The sequence below is a fragment of the Pristiophorus japonicus genome, chromosome 3, assembly GCF_044704955.1.
Source record: "Pristiophorus japonicus isolate sPriJap1 chromosome 3, sPriJap1.hap1, whole genome shotgun sequence".
Classification (NCBI taxonomy): domain Eukaryota; kingdom Metazoa; phylum Chordata; class Chondrichthyes; family Pristiophoridae; genus Pristiophorus; species Pristiophorus japonicus.
The window spans coordinates 293,819,643-293,839,605 of NC_091979.1; the positions used below are offsets into that span (position 1 = coordinate 293,819,643).

At 42.9% G+C, this 19,963-nt stretch overlaps 1 protein-coding gene across 2 annotated transcripts in view; it reads left to right on the plus strand.

The window, feature by feature from the left end:
- btaf1 (BTAF1 RNA polymerase II, B-TFIID transcription factor-associated) overlaps positions 1-19,963 on the plus strand; it is a 215,145-nt gene that overhangs the window by 54,030 nt on the left and 141,152 nt on the right. For both annotated transcript variants that reach the window (XM_070876808.1, XM_070876809.1), the window contains exons 3-4: positions 10,961-11,075; positions 12,292-12,435. In XM_070876808.1, coding sequence (XP_070732909.1) covers positions 10,961-11,075; positions 12,292-12,435 — 259 coding nt within the window. The remainder of the gene's footprint in view (positions 1-10,960; positions 11,076-12,291; positions 12,436-19,963) is intronic.

Sequence of the window (19,963 nt, forward strand, 5' to 3'; positions counted from 1 at the left end):
TGATCAGGAAGGCCAATGGAATTTTGGCCTTTATTACAAAGGGGGTGGAGTATAAAAGCAGGATAGTCTTGCACAGGGTATTGGTGAGGCCACACCTGGAAAACTGCATGCAGTTTTGGTTTCCATATTTACGAAAGGATATACTTACTTTGGAGGCAGTTTAGAGAATGTTCACAAGGTTGATTCTGGAGATGAGGGGGTTGCCTTATGAGGAAAGGTTGAGCAGGTTGGGCCTCTCCATTAGAATTCAGAAGAATGAGAGGTGATCTTATCATAGAAACATAGAAAATAGGTGCAGGTGTAGGCCATTCGGCCCTTCGAGTCTGCACCACCATTCAGTATGATCAGGGCACTTCAGTACCCTATTCCAGCTTTCTCTCCATACCCATTGATCCCTTTAGCCGTAAGGGCCACATCTAACTCCCTTTTGAATATATCTAATGAACTGGCCTCAACAGCTTTCTGTGGTAGAGAATTCCACATGCTTACAACTCTGAGTGAAGAAGTTTCTTCTCATCTCGGTCCTGAATGGCTTACCCCTTACCCTTAGACTGTGACCCCTGGTTCTGGACTTCCCCAACATCGGGAGCATTCTTCCTGCATCTAACCTGTCCAATCCCATCAGAATGTTATGTTTCTATGAGATCCCCTCTCATCTAAATTCCATTTGAATATAAGCAGAGTTGATCCAGTCTTTCTTTATATGTTAGTCCTGTCATCCCGGGCATCAGTCTGGTTAACCTTCGCTGCATTCCCTCAATAGCAAGAATGTCCTTCCTCCGAATAGGAGACCAAAACTGTTCACAACATTCAAGGTGTGGCCTCACCAAGGCCCTGTACAACTGTAGTAAGACCTCCCTGCTCCTATACTCAAATCCTCTCGCTATGAAGGCCAACATGCCATTTGTCGCCTTCACTGCCTCCTGTACCTGTATGCCAACTTTCAATGACTGATGTACCATGGCACCCAGGTCTCGTTGCATCTCCCCTTTTCCTAATCTGTCACCATTTAGATAATCTGCCTTCCTGTTTTTACCATCAAAGTGGATAACCTCACATTTATCTACATTATACCGCATTTGCCATGTATTTGCCAACTCGCCTAATCTGTCCAAATCACCCTGCAGCCTCTTGGAATCCTCCTCACAGCTCGCACTGCCACCCAGCTTAGTTCATCTGCAAACTTGGAGATATTACATTCAATTCCTTCATCTAAATCATTAATGTATATTGTAAATAGCTGGGGTCCCAGCACTGAACCTTGCGGTACTCCACTAGTCACTGTCTACCATTCTGAAAAGGACCCGTTTATTCCTACTCTCTGCTTCCTGTCTGCCAACCAGTTCTCTATCCACATCAATACATTACCCCCAATACAATGTGTTTTAATTTTGTACATTAATCTCTTTTGTGTGGGACCTTGTCAAAAGTCTTTTGAAAGTCCAAATGCACCACATCCACTGGTTCTCCCTTATACACTCTACTAATTACATCCTCAAAAAAATTCCAGAAGATTTGTCAAGCATGATTTCCCTTTCATAAATCCATGCTGACTTGGACCAATCCTGTCACTGCTTTCCAAATGCGCTGCTATTACATCTTTAATAATTGATTCCAACATTTTCCCCACTACCAATGTCAGATTAACCAATCCATAATTCCCTGTTTTCTCTCCCTCCTTTTTTAAAAAGTGGGATTACATTAGCTACCCTCCAGTCCATAGGAACTGATCCAGAGTCTATAGAATGTTGGAAAAAGACCACCAATGCATCCACAATTTCTCAGGCCACTTCCTTAAGTACTCTGGGATGCAGACTATCAGGCCCTAGGGATTTATCGGCCTTCAATCCCATCAATTTCCCTAACACAATTTCTTGACTAATAAGGATTTCCTTCAGTTCCTCCTTCTCGCTAGATCCTCGGTCCCCTAGTATTTCCGGAAGGTTATTTGTGTATTCCTTCGTGAAGACAGAATCATAGTATTTGTTCAATTGGTCTGCCATTTCTTTGTTCCCCATTATAAATTCACCTGATTCTGACTGCAAAAGACCTACATTTGTCTTCACTAATCTTTTTCTCCAAGTATCTGTAGAAGCTTTTGCAGTCAGTTTTTATGTTCCCTGCAAGCTTACACTCATATATTCTATTTTCCCCCTCCTAATTAACCCTTTGTCTTCCTCTGCTGAATTCTAAATTTCTCCCAGTCCTCCGGTTTACTGTTTTTCTGGCCAATTTATATGCCTCTTCCTTAGATTTCAAACTATCCTTAATTTCCCTTGTCATGGTGGAGCCACCTTCCCCATTTTATTTTTACGCCAGATAGGGATGTACAGTTGTTGAAGTTCATCCATGTGATCTTTAAATGTCTTCCATTGCCTATCCACCGTCAACCCTTTAAGTATCATTCGCCAGTCTATCCTAGCCAAATCACGTCTCATACTGTCGAAGTTACCTTTCTTTAAGTTCAGGACTCTAGTCTCTGAATTAACTGTGTCACTCTCCATCTTAATGAAGAATTCTACCACATTATGGTCACTCTTCCCCAAGGGGCCTCACACAACAAGATTGCTAATTAATCCTCCCTCATTAGAGAACACCCACTCTAGGATGGCTTGCTCTCTCTAGTTAGTTCCTCGACATATTGGTCTAGAAAACCATCCCTAATACACTCCAGGAAATCCTTCACCGTTGTTTAGCCCAATCTATATGTAGTTTAAAGTCACCCATGATGACTGCTGTACCTTTTATTGCACACATCCCTAATGTCCTGTTTGATGCCATCCCCAACCTCACTTATGACTGTTTGGTGGTCTGTACACACCTCCCACTAGCGTATAAGATTATGAGGGTGCTTGACAAGGTGGATGCAGAGAGGATGTTTCCACTGAGTGCGGAGACTGGAACTAGAGGGCATTATCTTAAAATAAGGGGCTGCCCATTTAAAACTGAGATGGGGAGAACTTACTTCTGAGGGTTGTGGATCTGTGGAATTCGCTGCCTCAGAGGGCTGTGGAAGCTGGGACATTGAATAAATTTAAGACAGAAATAGACAGTTTCTTAAACCATAAGGGGTTATGGAGATCGGGCAGGGAAGTGGACCTGAGTCCATGATCTGATCAGCCATGATCGTATTAAATGGCGGAGCAGGCTTGAGGGGCCGTATGGCCTACTCCTGCTTCTATTTCTTATGTTCTTATAACGAAGACCGACTATTTCCACCTCCGTAACATCGCCTGTCTCCGCCCTTGCCTCAGCTCATCCGCTGCTGAAGCCCTCATCCATGCCTTTGTTACCTCCTAGACTTGACTATTCCAACGCACTCCTGGCTGGCCTCCCACATTCTACCCTACATAAACGAGAGGTGATCCAAAACTCGACTGCCCATGTCCTAACTCGCACAAGTCCCATCACAACTGTGCTCATTGACCTACATCGGTTTCCAGTTAAGCAATGCCTCGATTTCAAAATTCTCATCCTTTTATTTTCAAATCCCTCCATGGCCTCTCCCCTCCCTACCTTTTAATCTCCTCCAGCCCCACAACCCCACCGAGATGTCTGCACTCCTCCTCTAATTCTGCCCTCTTGAGCATCTCTGATTATAATTGCTCAGCCATTGGTGGCCGTGCCTTCTGTTGCCGAGGCCCCAAGCTCGAACTCCCTGCCTAAACCTCTCTGCCTCTCTTTCCACTTTCAAGATGCTTCTTAAAACTTAGCTCTTTGACCAAGCTTTTGGTTACCTACACTAATTTCTACTTGTGCGGCTCAGTGTAATTTTTTATCTCATAATACTCCTGTGAAACGTCTTGGGATGTTTCACTACGTTAAAGGCGCTATATAAATGTTGTTGTAGTTTAGAACAAAGACCTTCCATGACCATCTAGATCTGTACAGGTGGCATCATTGTATTTTGAGTGCTTCATAAAATACTCTCATCAGATTATACGTGAAGTAAATGCAACATTGAAGAAAAGACTGCAGATCATCCTCACTGAATGCTTCCAATATAATCTTTGCATATTTTCTCCAAAACAAAATTTACCATTAATGCAGGCCAGCATTGTATGAGTTGCTTAACGCAGGCAGAAGGGACAGCCACTTTGTTGGCACATGATGCAGAAATCCCTTGTACTCCATTTCTGTAAAGTCAGAAAATTTTTAACGGAGGAAGAGAACTTTCACAATAGACATTCCATGTCAAAATTCAAAGCGTTCTTGGCATTTTTAACAGTTCTGAATTACACGGCACTTGCATCCAACCTGAATCATTGACTTTTAAGTTCTTTCAGCTTCTGGTAAACTGACCTGCCTTTCCCAATATTGGCGAGAGTCATTATTCATGACATGGGATAACATGCAGACTATACTAAGGCCATTCCCTTCTTTAATGTTTGAAATTTGTGCAGCGATGGTATCGTTTTTTTTTAAGCGTTCTCATAGTAAAAATCAAGTAAGCCATATTTAATTCCTTCAATCCTTGAAAAATAACAAACTACTGTAGGGAAAAAGCTTCTTTCTGCTATTTCAGGTGTCTATTCCAATTGAGAAAAAAATTTACTAATTCAAGATAATTAACTAAAAGTTCCTGTGATTTCTGAGACAAACCATTCTCCATATTGCTGGTTGCTTTTGTGTGCCCATAGGCACTTTATATTTTTTGCAATTTTTAAATCCTCTGGTGTGAAATTTGGAAGCAATTTGTTACCACAATCTTGACTGGAATAACGTGATGAGTCACACCATGATAACTTTCTCCAATTTTAACTAGTCGTTCCTGAAGTGTCTTTTATTTTTGAGAACAAAATGCATGTTCAAGTGTCGGTTGTCAATTTTTCATTGCATCTTTGTGTTTTGTATATCTCCCATCCTATTTAATGAAAAATGCTTGATGACGCAAAATTCATTTAGCCGTGAAGTCATCCAATTTGCAAAGCCAGTTTTTATATTCTGTCCTCCTTACACCAGTTGTCATTGGAAATACAATACCGGGCATAGTACTTTTTCCTTTTTCATGGTACCTTGGGAATCACTATGTTACGAGCCACCACCAAGATTCTCCATTAAAACCGGATTAGTGCAAAATGCTATTATTGCTCGCGAGCCAGAGTTACAGTTGGCTGTTAGGCTAAAGTGAAACCGCAATAAATTTATGGTAGCGTCGCCATTAGTCACACTTGCCGCATCTGCACAGGGGTCGCTCAGTTGGAACAGTGCGATTTTTGTCCTTGTCTGGCTTGCTGAGTGTTTTCAACATTTTCTGCACAATTGTTTGTAGATAGCACTGGATATGCAGTGCTCAAGGGATTTCTCAAAATAATAAAGAAAAGTTCAACTGTAACAAGCAGTGATAGCGTTCCTATACAGGAAAAACATATCTCTCAGTAATTCATGTATGCCACTACTCATGGTCAGCAATGGCACAGTAGCGCACACTTCTCCAATTTTACATTAACAGTTACAAGTTCAAACTCTCAAACTGCAGATTTCTCGTGTCTCAAAGACAAGAAACTTAAGTGCTGTGCATTCATCAGTATTTATACCAAGATAGTAACTTACTTGATTTGTAACACTTAACAGATGTCTGCTCTCGAGGGCTAATCTACTTTAGTTGACTGTAAGCATTTCTTAAATCCTGGGTTTCCAAAGTTTGAAAAAGTAAATTACAGAACAGCAGACTACCAACCTTCCGAGCAATTTTTATCAAGAAACAAGGAGGCATTGAACACTGAAGTTTCTGATCTTAATTAAGCAATAAACTGGAATTCCAAACTGTATAAAGTAATAAGTGCATCAAACCACTTCTGTACATTGCTAAACTTTGAGGCATTTACTAAAGCATTTTTTTTTTTAAGAAACACATGCACCACTGGAATTTCCAAACTTTGTCTCTCAAAATACTCTCAATGGGGGAGAGTAGAACTGGAATGCAGTTTTTACCATGTACCAGTCGCTGGTTAGACAGGAGATGGGGAAAATTTCTCATTTGGAATTCGCAGGAAACGATGTTTAAAGGCATAGGGATCAGCAAGGCATAAGGCATTGCTGATCATGCAGGAAAAACACTCTTGAATGTTTGTATGTATTAACAAGGCTGCAATGAGATGACTGCTTTTAGCAGATGTTATTTTTCCTCTGCTTCGCGCTCTCCTTTTTCAGATCAGTTGCAGCAAAGGACATTAGTTTGCTTTAAGCTGACTAAGAAAGTTCAACCAATTTTATATTAATTAATTCCTTTAACACATGTTTTAAAAATAACCTCCAATAGTCCTCCCCAAGTGAAAGATAATCGGAGTGAAATGTGTTTTTTTTTATCCCAATCTTACACAGCATCGACCCACTGGTGCTTTGTAGCATTGTAACGTGGCAAGCTGCATTTGCAGCCTCAAGGCGACCAGCCATGAGGAAATTCCAGAATTGAATGAATGGCTCATTAGCTGAAACCGAATATGGACCGTGCCTTGAGCCCCATGGTGACGGCCAGGATAGTGTACGGCGGGAATTGAGATTCTGAGGCGCAAACTGCACAAGCAAAAGTCTTTTTCTCCTGGGTTGCCAGCAGTAGTACCAGGGAGGAAGTTTCCCGAGCAATTCAAGAGTTGACAATCCTAAAATTTAATTTGACGAAGAAAGAACTCCCCATTTTATATCCATTAATTTCTTCAACATGTTTCTTTTGTTTAAAAAAAAATCCATCTCCAAGTGAAATATAATCTGAGTGAAATAGCAAAAAGCAGAGCACAGGTAGGTATTTATTCTCTGGTCTGGCTACACAGTGAACATGTTTTTCCCTACCTTCCAGGTAGTCATAGAATCATAGAAACTATCAGCACAGAAGAGCATTCGGCCCTTCGTACTTTTACTGGCTCATTGAAAGAGCAGTCATGCTTAGTCCCCACATCTGTGTTTTTTTTTGTCCATAACCCTGCAAGTTCATCATTCTCAACTCCCTTTTCAAAATTCGAGATTTTGTCGCATGCCTCCCCTCCCCCCCCCCCCCCCCCCGTCGCTCTCTCGGTCTCTGGCGCTCACTCTTGATCTTGGTCTCTCGTTCGGGCTCCCTCGTGCGCGCTCTGTCTCGCACTCTCCCTTCCTCCCCCGCGCGCGCGCTCTGTCTCGCGCTCGTGCTCTCCCTCTTAACATAGAAACATAGAAAATAGGTGCGAGAGTAGGCCATTCGGCCCTTCTAGCCTGCACCACCATTCAATGAGTTCATGGCTGAACATGCAACTTCAGTACCCCATTCCTGCTTTCTCACCGCACCCCTTGATCCCCCTAGTAGTAAGGACTTCATCTAACTCCTTTTTGAATATATTTAGTGAATTGGCCTCAACAACTTTCTGTGGTAGAGAATTCCACAGGTTCACCACTCTCTGGGTGAAGAAGTTTCTCCTCATCTCGGTCCTAAATGGCTTACCCCTTATCCTTAGACTGTGACCCCTGGGTTTGGACTTCCCCAACATTGGGAACATTCTTCCTGCATCTAACTTGTCTAACCCCGTCAGAATTTTAAACGTTTCTAAGAGGTCCCCTCTCATTCTTCTGAACTCCAGTGAATACAAGCCCAGTTGATCCAGTCTTTCTTGATAGGTCAGTCCCGCCATCCCGGGAATCAGTCTGGTGAACCTTCAATAGCAAGAATGTCCTTCCTCAGGTTAGGAGACCAAAACTGTACACAATACTCCAGGTGTGGCCTCACCAAGGCCCTGTACAACTGTAGCAACACCTCCCTGCCCCTGTACTCAAATCCAGGTCTCTTTGCACCTCCCCTTTTCCTAATCTGTCACCATTCAGATAATAGTCTGTCTCTCTGTTTTTACCACCAAAGTGGATAACCTCACATTTATCCACATTATACTTCATCTGCCATGCATTTGCCCACTCACCTAACCTATCCAAGTCGCTCTGCAGCCTCATAGCATCCTCCTCGCAGCTCACACTGCCACCCAACTTAGTGTCATCCGCAAATTTGGAGATACTACATTTAATCCCCTCGTCTAAATCATTAATGTACAGTGTAAATAGCTGGGGCCCTAGCACAGAACCTTGCGGTACCCCACTAGTCACTGCCTGCCATTCTGAAAAGTCCCCATTTACTCCTCCTCTTTGCTTCCTGTCTGACAACCAGTTCTCAATCCATGTCAGCACACTACCCCCAATCCCATGTGCTTTAACTTTGCACATTAATCTCTTGTGTGGGACCTTGTCGAAAGCCTTCTGAAAGTCCAAATATACCACGTCAACTGGTTCTCCATTGTCCACTCTACTGGAAACATCCTCAAAATTCCAGAAGATTTGTCAAACATGATTTCCCTTTCACAAATCCATGCTGACTTGGACCTATCATATCACCTCTTTCCAAATGCACTGCTATGACATCCTTAATAATTGATTCCATCATTTTACCCACTACCGATGTCAGGCTGACCGGTCTATAATTCCCTGTTATCTCTCCCTCCTTTTTTAAAAGGTGGGGTTACATTGGCTACCCTCCACTCCATAGGAACTGATCCAGAGTCAATGGAATGTTGGAAAATGACTGTCAATGCATCCACTATTTCCAAGGCCACCTCCTTAAGTACTCTGGGATGCAGTCCATCAGGCCCTGGGGATTTATCGGCCTTCAATCCCATCAATTTCCCCAACACAATTTCCCGACTAATAAGGATTTCCCTCAGTTCCTCCTCCTTACTAGACCCTCTGACCCCTTTTATATCCGGAAGGTTGTTTGTGTCCTCCTTAGTGAATACCGAACCAAAGTACTTGTTCAATTGGTCCGCCATTTCTTTGTTCCCCGTTATGACTTCCCCTGATTCTGACTGCAGGGGACCTACGTTTGTCTTTACTAACCTTTTTCTCTTTACATATCTATAGAAACTTTTGCAATCCGTCTTAATGTTCCCTGCAAGCTTCTTCTCGTACTCCATTTTCCCTGCCCTAATCAAACCCTTTGTCCTCCTCTGCTGAGTTCTAAATTTCTCCCAGTCCCCAGGTTCGCTGCTATTTCTGGCCAATTTGTATGCCACTTCCTTGGCTTTAATACTATCCCTGATTTCCCTTGATAGCCACGGTTGAGCCACCTTCCCTTTTTTATTTTTACGACAGACAGGAATGTACAATTGTTGTAGTTCATCCATGCGGTCTCTAAATGTCTGCCATTGCCCATCCACAGTCAACCCCTTAAGTATCATTCGCCAATCTATCCTAGCCAATTCACGCCTCATACCTTCAAAGTTACCCTTCTTTAAGTTCTGGACCATGGTCTCTGAATTAACTGTTTCATTCTCCATCCTAATGCAGAATCCCACCATATTATGGTCACTCTTCCCCAAGGGGCCTCGCACAACGAGATTGCTAATTAATCCTCTCTCATTACACAACACCCAGTCTAAGATGGCCTCCCCCCCCCCCCCCCCCTCCCCCTAGTTGGTTCCTCGTCATATTGGTCTAAAAAACCATCCCTTATGCACGCCCAGGAAATCCTCCTCCACCGTATTGCTTCCAGTTTGGCTCGCCCAATCTATGTGCATATTAAAGTCACCCATTATAACTGCTGCACCTTTATTGCATGCACCCCTAATTTCCTGTTTGATGCCCTCCCCAACATCACTACTACTGTTTGGAGGTCTGTACACAACTCCCACTAACGTTTTTTGCCCTTTGGTGTTCTGTAGCTCTACCCATATAGATTCCACATCATCCAAGCTAATGTCCTTCCTAACTATTGCATTAATCTCCTCCTTAACCAGCATTGCTACCCCACCTCCTTTTCCTTTTATTCTATCCTTCCTGAATGTTGAATACCCCTGGATGTTGAGTTCCCAGCCCTGATCATCCTGGAGCCACGTCTCCGTAATCCCAATCACATCATATTTGTTAACATCTATTTGCACAGTTAATTCATCCACCTTATTGCGGATACTCCTTGCATTAAGACACAAAGCCTTTAGGCTTGTTTTTTTTAACACCCTTTGTCCTTTTAGAATTTTGCTGTACAATGACCCTTTTTATTCTTTGCCTTAAATTTCTCTGCCCTCCACTTTTCCTCATCTCCTTTCTGTCTTTTGCTTTTGCCTCCTTTTTTGTTTCCCTCTGTCTCCCTGCATTGGTTCCCATCCCCCTGCCATATCAGTTTAACTCCTCCCCAACAGCACTAGCAAACACTCCCCCTAGGACATTGGTTCCTCTCCTCTTCCTCTCCTGCACTCTCTCTGTCTGTGGAGGAAGGTGTTTTAGGGTTGTGCAAGACAGTTGGCGTTAGAAGAGTTGTAGGTGCCTTTGCCCAGAGTGTAAGGTAAAGGATTAGTAGTGTTGCTTTTATGAGGGTGAAGAGTGTGGGCAAGGAAGAAAGAGAGAGTGTGATATTGTGTTACTCACCTGCCCTCAAGTGTTTTCACTTCCTTCTGTGCTGTTGATCAGTCCCGGGTGTGCACTGTGTTGTATGATTGTGCTTGTTTTGACTGTTTATAGAACAATGTAGCTTTGCATCTGCACTCAATTCAGCATATGCATTTTCTCACCAATCATTTTTCTTGTGTGTGTGCACCGAGTTCTGTTGTAAAAGTAGGCTTACTTGCAATTGATCAGTACTGGTATCCTCAAGTAAAACTTAATTGGATGTTTATTTTTAAAATTGCTGAGCTGTTTTCAAAGCTCATTGCTTTAATCCTGATGTATGAAAACTGCAGTTTAGCATAGTGTTGGCTTAAATTTTCTATTTCCATTTTTTTAAGTAGCTAATCAGACAAGTTGATCTTTCACCCAACTTAGTTGATCGACCTTCAGACACCCATGGGAAGTACAATATGATTTTGGGATTCAGTATTGTGCATTGGTTGTGAACTGCTTGATCTATCTAGTTACTATTTAATATGTAGGAACATGACTTCAGTAATCTCAAACATTGTTTTGAGTGATATTTTGTAAATGCATAAATAAATAAAAATATTCGCTTTTTTAAATCCAGGTTTTAACATATTTACGCAGTCCTAACTGGGACACTCGCATTGCAGCCGGCCAAGCAGTAGAAGCGATTGTGAAGAATGTATCTGAATGGAACCCTACTCCAAAGCTAAAGCAAGGTACTGCCATTCTATGCATAGATGAAGATAACCATTCATAACCAAGTTAGTTAATTTATAGTAATAGACCTGTGCAAGAAGAAAATAAAATTGAGATAAAAGTAATTATTGAGATAATTCCAAGTAAATGCAAACTTTTCCAGTATTTTGCCGCGTAATAGGTGTTCCTTGTGTCAAATGGCTGGGTGACCAAAGGTTTCTATGATGAAGGAATAGCTGTTCACCTTGTACATAGGATGCTTTGGGCGTTCAGTCAGTTGCTGTAGCACTGAGATTCTTATGACAATTTCCACTTCCTTCTCAAGTCATGTGTATTCGTTTTTTTAAATGATGGCACCAATCTACAGAACACTACACCATCATGATCAATCCAGTACAGGTGCAGCGTCAAGAATCCGGAGTTCCAGACTCCGGCAGGGTTGTCTGGAATCCGGACACGCTAACGCTGCTGACCTCTGGGCGCTGCCGCTGCCCGACCTCTGGCCTTGCCCCGCTCACCGCTGCTGCCCTTCCCTTGGGGCCTCTTCGCCGGCCCGCCCAAACGCCTCCTTTGCGATGGGGCCGGCCGACCCGAGCACCACCTCCTCGACTGGGCCGGGTGGCCCAAACAGCTCCTCTGCGGTGACCTCCCCCTTTCTGATGTTCCGAAATCCGGAAATGCCCGAACCTGGGCTCGGGTGTTTCCGGATTCGCGACGTCTGAAAGACAATTGAAAGCCTGGAATACGGAATGGCCTTGGTCCTGAGGGTTCTGAATTCTCAACGCTGTACCTGTACCATTTGGTGTTGCTGGGTTTGTTGCATGCCTAGAATGTTCCTTGTGCTGCAGATATACAATGATCTTTCAAATTATTTTGCAAAGCCTTTGTACCACATGAATGCTTGCTGCTTCTTAGCTCATTTGAGAACTCTTGCAAACTTACTGTCTAGCATCTGAATTACATAGCTCACTGAAGTTGTGCTTTGGGGGTTAGCTTTTGAGGCTGGTTGTACTTGCATCTACCTAGTTGTACTACAAGTCCAGAACTAGTTACAAGAAATGCAATTTTACTGATATGAAACGGGGTCAAAGGTGGTGTAAGGTGGGCTTATAATATTTTCTTTCAGAAGTCAAAATGTGCAAATCCAGAATGATTCTTGCATTTCTGTTCAATATGGAGTGGTGTATTATTTTCTCTAATTATGACTAATTGCTGTTGAATTTAATTTAATTTTAGAGCCTGTCTCCGAAAATTCAACAGACGAAACATCTTTGGATCGTTTGAGCTTTGATAGATTTGATATATCACGTCTTTTGAAACATGGAGCATCTCTTCTTGGCTCTGCTGGTGCAGAGTTTGAGATCCAACATGAGAAATCAGGTACATTGATTTTCAAATTAAATATACAATAAGCTAAGGAGTTTATTTGGATTATATGGTCAGTGATTTGAAATTTATTCCATGATCCTAATAATATCAGGACTCTGGTTCATGTACTCCATCCTTGGGCCTTGCTGCTCTTGATCAAATTATATTGGTCATAACGCCATGAATTTATTTCAATTCAGCAATCACCAATTAACTTTGAACATATTCCATGTATTGGTTATAGAGTATGGCAGTGATTTAGCTCAGATTTGTTATTGAACAAAAGTGGGAGAGAACAAGAAATAAGCCCTCAAAAACAAATGAGATTCCGATACCTTGAGACATATCCCAATCTGATTGATTTTTTTGGCTCCAGCCTGAAATTGGAGAAATACCAAGCAGTCTGTGGTCTATTCTTGGAGACTCACCTTAGCATCATCTCTTCCTCCCTGCTAGCTCCTACCCAAACACCTGATGAAGAAAGGAGACTAAGAGTAGTGTCCCACCCATTGGGACAATTGAGGAGCAGTGGAGGACTTTTAAGGAGCTCTTTCATAGTGCGCAACAAAAATATATTCCAGTGAAAAAGAAGGGCGGCAAGAGAAGGGATAACCAGCCGTGGATAACCAAGGAAATAAAGGAAAGTATCAAATCAAAGACCAATGCGTATAAGGTGGCCAAGGTTAGTGGGAAACTAGAGGATTGGGAAAATTTTAAGCAACAGCAAAGAATGACTAAAAAAGCAATAAAGAAAGGGAAGATAGATTACGAAGGTAAACTTGCGCAAAACATAAAAACAGATAGTAAAAGCTTTTACAGATATATAAAACGGAAAAGAGTGACTAAAGTAAATGTTGGTCCCTTAGCAGATGAAAAGGGGGATTTAATAATAGGAAATGTGGAAATGGCTGAGACCTTAAACAATTATTTTGCTTCCGTCTTCACAGTGGAAGACACAAAAACATGCCAAAATTTGCAGGCCACAGGAATGTGGGAAGGGAGGACCTTGAGACAATCACTATCACTAGGGGGGTAGTGCTGGACAGGCTAATGGGACTCAAGGTAGACAAGTCCCCTGGTCCTGATGAAATGCATCCCAGGGTATTAGGAGATGGCGGAAGTTATAGCAGATACATTCGTTATAATCTACCAAAATTCTCTGGACTCTGGGGAGGTACCAGCGGATTGGAAAGTAGCTAATGTAACGCCTCTGTTTAAAAAAAGGGGGCAGGCAAAAGGCAGGTAACTATAGGCCGGTTAGTTTAACATCTGTAGTGGGGAAAATGCTTGAAACTATCGTTAAGGAAGAAATAGCGGGACATCTAGATAGGAATAGTGCAATCAAGCAGACGCAACATGGATTCATGAAAGGGAAATCATGTTTGACTAACTTACTGGAATTCTTTGAGGATATAACGAGCATGGTGGATAGAGGTGTACCAATGGATGTGGTGTATTTAGATTTCCAGAAGGCATTCGATAAGGTGCCACACAAAAGGTTACTACAGAAGATAAAGGTACGCGGAGTCAGAGGAAATGTATTAGCATGGATAGAGAATTGGCTGGCGAACAGAAAGCAGAGAGTCGGGATAAATGGGTTCTTTTCCGGTTGGAAATCAGTGGTTAGTGGTGTGCCACAGGGATCGGTGCTGGGACCACAACTGTTTACAATATACATAGATGACCTGGAAGAGGGGACAGAGTGTAGTGCAACAAAATTTGCAGATGACACTAAGATTAGTGGGAAAGCGGGTTGTGTAGAGGACTCAGAGGCTGCAAGGAGATTTGGATAGGTTAAGCGAATGGGCTAAGGTTTGGCAGATGGAATACAATGTCAGAAAGTGTGAGGTCATCCACCTTGGGGGAAAAAAACAGTAAAAGGGAATATTATTTGAATGGGGAGAAATTACAACATGCTGTGGTGCAGAGGGACCTGGGGGTCCTTGTACATGAATCCCAAAAGGTTAGTTTGCAGGTGCAGCAGGTAATCAGGAAGGCGAATGGAATGTTGGCCTTCATTGCGAGAGGGATGGAGTACAAAAGCAGGGAGGTCTTGCTGCAACTGTATAAGGTATTGGTAAGGCCGCACCTGGAGTACTGCGTGCAGTTTTGGTCACCTTACTTAAGGAAGGATATACTAGCTTTGGAAGGGGTACAGAGACGATTCACTAGGCTGATTCCAGAAATGAGGGGGTTACCTTAAGATGATAGATTGAGTAGACTGGGTCTTTACTCCTTGGAGTTCAGAAGGATGAGGGGTGATCTTATAGAAACATTTAAAATCATGAAAGGGATAGACAAGATAGAGGCAGAGAGGTTGTTTCCATTGGTAGGGGAGACTAGAACTAGGGGGCACAGCCTCAAAATACAGAGGAGCCAATTTAAAACTGAGTTGAGAAAGAATTTCTTCTCCCAGAGGGTTGTGAATCTGTGGAATTCTCTGCCCAAGGAAGCAGTTGAGGCTAGCTCATTGAATGTATTCAAGTCACAGATAGATAGATTTTTAACCAATAATGGAATTAAGGGTTACGGGGAGAGGGCGGGTAAGTGGAGCTGAGCCCACGACCAGATCAGCCATGATCTTATTGAATGGCGGAGCGGGCTAGATGTCCTACTCCTGTTCCTAATTCTTATGTTCTTATATTGGCAGGCAACAATGATACCCCCCCACCCCCCAGCCAATCTCCGAAAAACCATGGGGATCATTAGCAGGCAGTATCTCTAATTTTTCCTGACTCAACTGGGTTCGAGAAACCCAGAATAAATTACTTCAATCCACAAACCTGCATTACTTCCAGTATAAGCACATGCCAATTAACCTTAATGCATCAATGTGCTCCTCTTAAGTACTATGGTCAAAATGTTCAGTGATTTCAAAAAATATGGATGCAAACTCGTGAAAATAATATAGTTACTGTCAACTGCGTATGAATGCTCGAATAATATGATGTTTTTAAAAAAGCTTTTTGCTTTATTCATGCAGTATATATTGGCACTTTATTTACAGAAGGAATAATCTTATGGTAGTGGCATGCATGTTATTATTTAGACACGATGTCCCAGAGAGAACAGCTCCGCAAGTTGGGCTATAAAAGAGCTGGAGCAGCATATCACTTCAAACTCCAGCACGAGTTGCTCCAAGAGTGCGCCGATTTTGGGATGGGTAACTGGGTGACGTCATCAAATGTTTTTAAAAAAGCTTTTTGCTTTATTCATGCAGTATATATTGCCACTTTATTTACAGAAGGAATAATCTTATGGTAGCTGTTTTGGAGCACAGGCAGGAACATCGGCAGGGCCCAGGTACAGAGGAGTGGGAAGGTCGGGGCGGAGGTGCGGCAGATGAGGGCATGGGGCCCAGAAGAGCCGGGGGCCCAGGGGCAGCACAGGCCAGCCCACACTGCGATATGTGTGCGCGCTAGGTCTGTGCAGCAAAGCAGGTCTCCAGTCGTCTTGGTTAATCCTTGCCACTGGACCAAGACCTAGCTCTCAAACCTGCGTGGTGGCTGGTGTGCAACGGTCACCACACGTTTTCTTTTAAATCCACGCACTGGCATCTTCCATCCCCTCAATTGGAGTTCAGCACTGGAACATCGGGTCCTTCATCGAAACACCTGTGAACTCGTGGAAGCAAGTCATCCCCATTCAAGGGACTGCCTGTGATTATTTAGACAAAATGGATCATAATTCCATTCTGTTCATTAATCTGATCTTCGTTGGCAAGTTTAGAAGTCTACCAGTACAGGATAAAGCATTTTGTCTGATTTATCCTAATTTGGTTTGATGGAATAATGTGACTTTTATTTATAGGTCTGATTCTAGTAATGGTGGTGATATGCACAATCTGTTGAGCAGGGATGCCCTATATGTGGCAAGGGAGAGAAAGAACTCCTTTCTCTGGCTATTAATGATAAATGAATATTAGTCTTCTTCAACAGCAAAAGTATTAATGCCTATTAGATTAGTGCAATGTCAGCTCCTTAATGTAGCCAAAAGAGCTGTTCTGTTTATACAGAGTGACATGAGTTTTTGATGGAGTCCCCATAATCTCTACTACTTTTGTGGAAAATTGACTCAGGAATTGCAATGCAAATGGAGCAATATTGAAGAAACGGAGAGGAGAAAACAATATTTTAAAAAGTGCACTCAAACTTATTCTTCAGATAGTCTCTCTGATTCTGCCCAACCCATCATTTAAAAAGAAAGATTTGCATTTATATAGTGCCGTTCGAGACCATCAGCCATCCCAAAGCACTTTATAGCCAATGAAGTACTTTTTGAAGTCACTGTTGTAATGTGAGGTTTTATAGCCATTCATCCTCCTAGTTCGCCTTGCAGAAGTGGAAGGTGATCAGAATTTTGTATTATAACTGGCAAGTAAACTCCTAACATCTGGTTCACAAACTTAGAGTGTATAAAATAGAAATATTTGCTATTTTTTTTTTAAACTGCTACTTTAGGGCTCCATTTTCCCCAGTGATTTGTGTTGTTTTTTTTGGCGCGCGCCACCTTTTTTTGGCAAAAGTTAAAAAAAATTTAAGTTTCTCAAGGAATGTGCGCGCCAGCATAACTCGGTTAGTTACGATTTTTTTATGTTAGTTTTTTTTTGCGTCATGGGGGCGTAATCTGATGTCTACGCCAGTTTTTGTCAATTATGGAAGTTTGACAAAAACATTTTTTCCCTCGGTCGGCGTATGTGAGCACTCCCGAAAAACCATCTGGTGAGTTAAGAAAAAGCAGCGCACATTGAAAAATTGGTGCAGAAAGACGCCATTGTTTTTCAGCGAAGTTTTGGAGAGAATTGAGATGACTTAAATATGTATAATAATTTTTTTAATCTTAACACAGTAAATGGAAGTTTGATGGAATTCTGTAAGTTTTCATATTTTTTTTCAACTCTCGCACCACCACCGAACATCTGCAAACAGGGCTGTAGGGTCAGAGCGTCAGCCAGCAGAATCAGTCCCGCGCCCGTACACCGGCTCGGTTGCAAAAGAAGCCTGGGTGGGGGGGGGGGGGGAGTACGAGGAAAGGAAGGGAAAAGATGGGGGCCTGTGGAAGGCGATCGGAAAGCATCAGAAGCCTGCACTACCCATCAAATGTAGCCCAGGTGGGTGGGGGGCTATGGAAGGCATAAGGAAGTCATCACAGGATTGCACTATGCATCAAGTGTAGCCCGGGTTTGCGGTGGGGGGGAGAAACAGAGTTCCCGATCATTGAGTCTGCTCAGACCTGGGTGTGGTCCATACAGACCTGTGGGGAGAGAGAACAAAGAACCTTGTCCTGCCTGCCGTTTTGAGCTTCTTGCAAAGGTAAAATTTAAGCATGGGGGCGATACTGACAATGCCATACCTTGTACAAGCCTTTTGCTTGATGGCACTGTGGAAAAGACAATTGGTTTGACATCATCGCATGATGAACCTCAGAGTGATGCGCAGGAGGCCTTACCCACGTCGGATATATCGAGACAGGTATTTGTACCTGCACCTGAGTGATTCAGACTGTCAGAAGGCTGCGTTTCCACAAAGAAGTTGTAACTGAGATCTATGAGTTAGTAAAAGCAGACCTGCAACCTAGAAGCGTCAGGAGGCCTGCTTTGTCAGTTGAAGTGAAGGTTACAGCTGCATTTTCATTCTATGCTTCCGGATTGTTCCAAGCTACAACTGGGGATGCGTGTGCCATTTCTCAACATGCAACACATGTCTGCATTTGGCAGGTGACAGCTGCACTATATGTCCGGAGGAATGACGACAAAGTTCCCCATGACCGTCCAGGCAATGCGTGAAAGGGCTGTGGGCTTCTCCAGGATTGCTGGCTTTCCAAAGGTACAGGACTGCATTCATTGTACCTACGTCGCCTTGCAAGCACCTTTTTGGACGATTCCGAAATGTGCAGGAACAGAAAAGGCTTCCACTTCATTAATGTGCAGCTCGTGTGTGATGACATCGCATCATGTCAGTTGATGCAAGATACCCTGGGAGCACCCATGATGTGTTCATCCTACGCGAGAGCGTTATAGTTACCATGTTTCAGCAGCAGCCAGAAGGGCTGGCTCATGACGGTCCTACGCGTAACCCGGACGGAAGCTGGGAATAATCAGGAATATAACAGAGTCATAGAGAGGACTATTTGCATCTTAAAACAGTGTTTCCGATGCCGGGACCATTCCGGAGACTACTTGCTTATACACCCCTGAGATTGTTGGTCAGATTACTGTTGTGTGCTGCATGCTGCATAACTTAGCCATCATGAGGCAGAAGCAGATGTTGTAGAAGGCCCAGCTGAGGTGAGAGTCGCTGATGATAATGATGAGGAAGATGCAGATGATGAGGAGGAGGACGAGGAAGCCATGCAACGACCTGAACCCGAAGCACGACGTGGGAGGAGGGCGGGCTGTCGTGCCCCTTTAACGATTGCTCGAGCCTTGCGCCAGCAGCTCATCCGTGAGCGCTTTGCTGCATCAGCGGCATCTATTCCACATGGACCATGTTTACTGTTTGGACCTGTTCCGTAATGTTGTGTTGTGTTATTAATCGACCAAATGATGGAAATGATTCTTCTTTACTGCATACAGTTTTGGTCTCCGTATTTAAGGAAGAATATACTTGCATTGGAGGCTGTTCAGAAAAGGTTCACTAGATTGATTTCCGGAGATAAGGGGGTTGACTTATGAAGATAGATTGGGCCTATACACATTGGAGTTCAGAAGAAAGAGAGGTGATCTTACTGAAACATATAAGATAATGAGGGGATTCGATGAGGTGGATGCAGAGAATATATTTCCACTCATGGGGGAAACTAAAACTAGGGGACATAGTCTTAGAATATTTAAAACTGAGATGAGGAGAAATTTCTTCTGAGGGTTGTAAATCTATGGAATTCTCTGCCCCAGAGAGCTGTGGAGGCTGGGTCATTGAATATATTTAAGGTGGAGATAGACAGATTTTTGAACTGTAGGGGAGATGAGGCTTATATGGAGCTGAGTCTAGGATCAGATCAGCCATGATCTTATTGAATGGCGGAGCAGGCTCGAGGGGCCAAATGGCCTATTCCTGCTCCTATTATGTTATTATGTTTCTTCAAAAGTTGTGTAAATAATCGAACAAGTAATGGAAATGATTCAGTTATAATTTAAAATATATTTTATTCAAAAGTTTAACATTCGTTTGTACTTAACTTTAATACACATTCTTGTATCAAACTTTAAAGTTTTCACTTAAGATCACTTAATAACTTTTAAACTTGTACATTTACATAACTTACAAAAAACTTTTAATTTGAGAACAGTTACAACAGTAACAACAATAATAACAACAGCAGCAAAGAAAGGCTGCACCCATCTCTCCTCCACCTTATTCTAAGACCACCCGCTGCGCTTGGTCTTGGTGATTCCACCACCCCTGTCCGCAGGCGGTGGCGCAGCGTTTCTTGGGTTGGTACCAAGCTTATTCTTTCGAATATCTTGGGTAATGCACACTTCTTGATTGGGAGGGGGGCGGTGCGGGGGGCAGGTGTTAATGTGGACGGCCCGGCTTGGGCC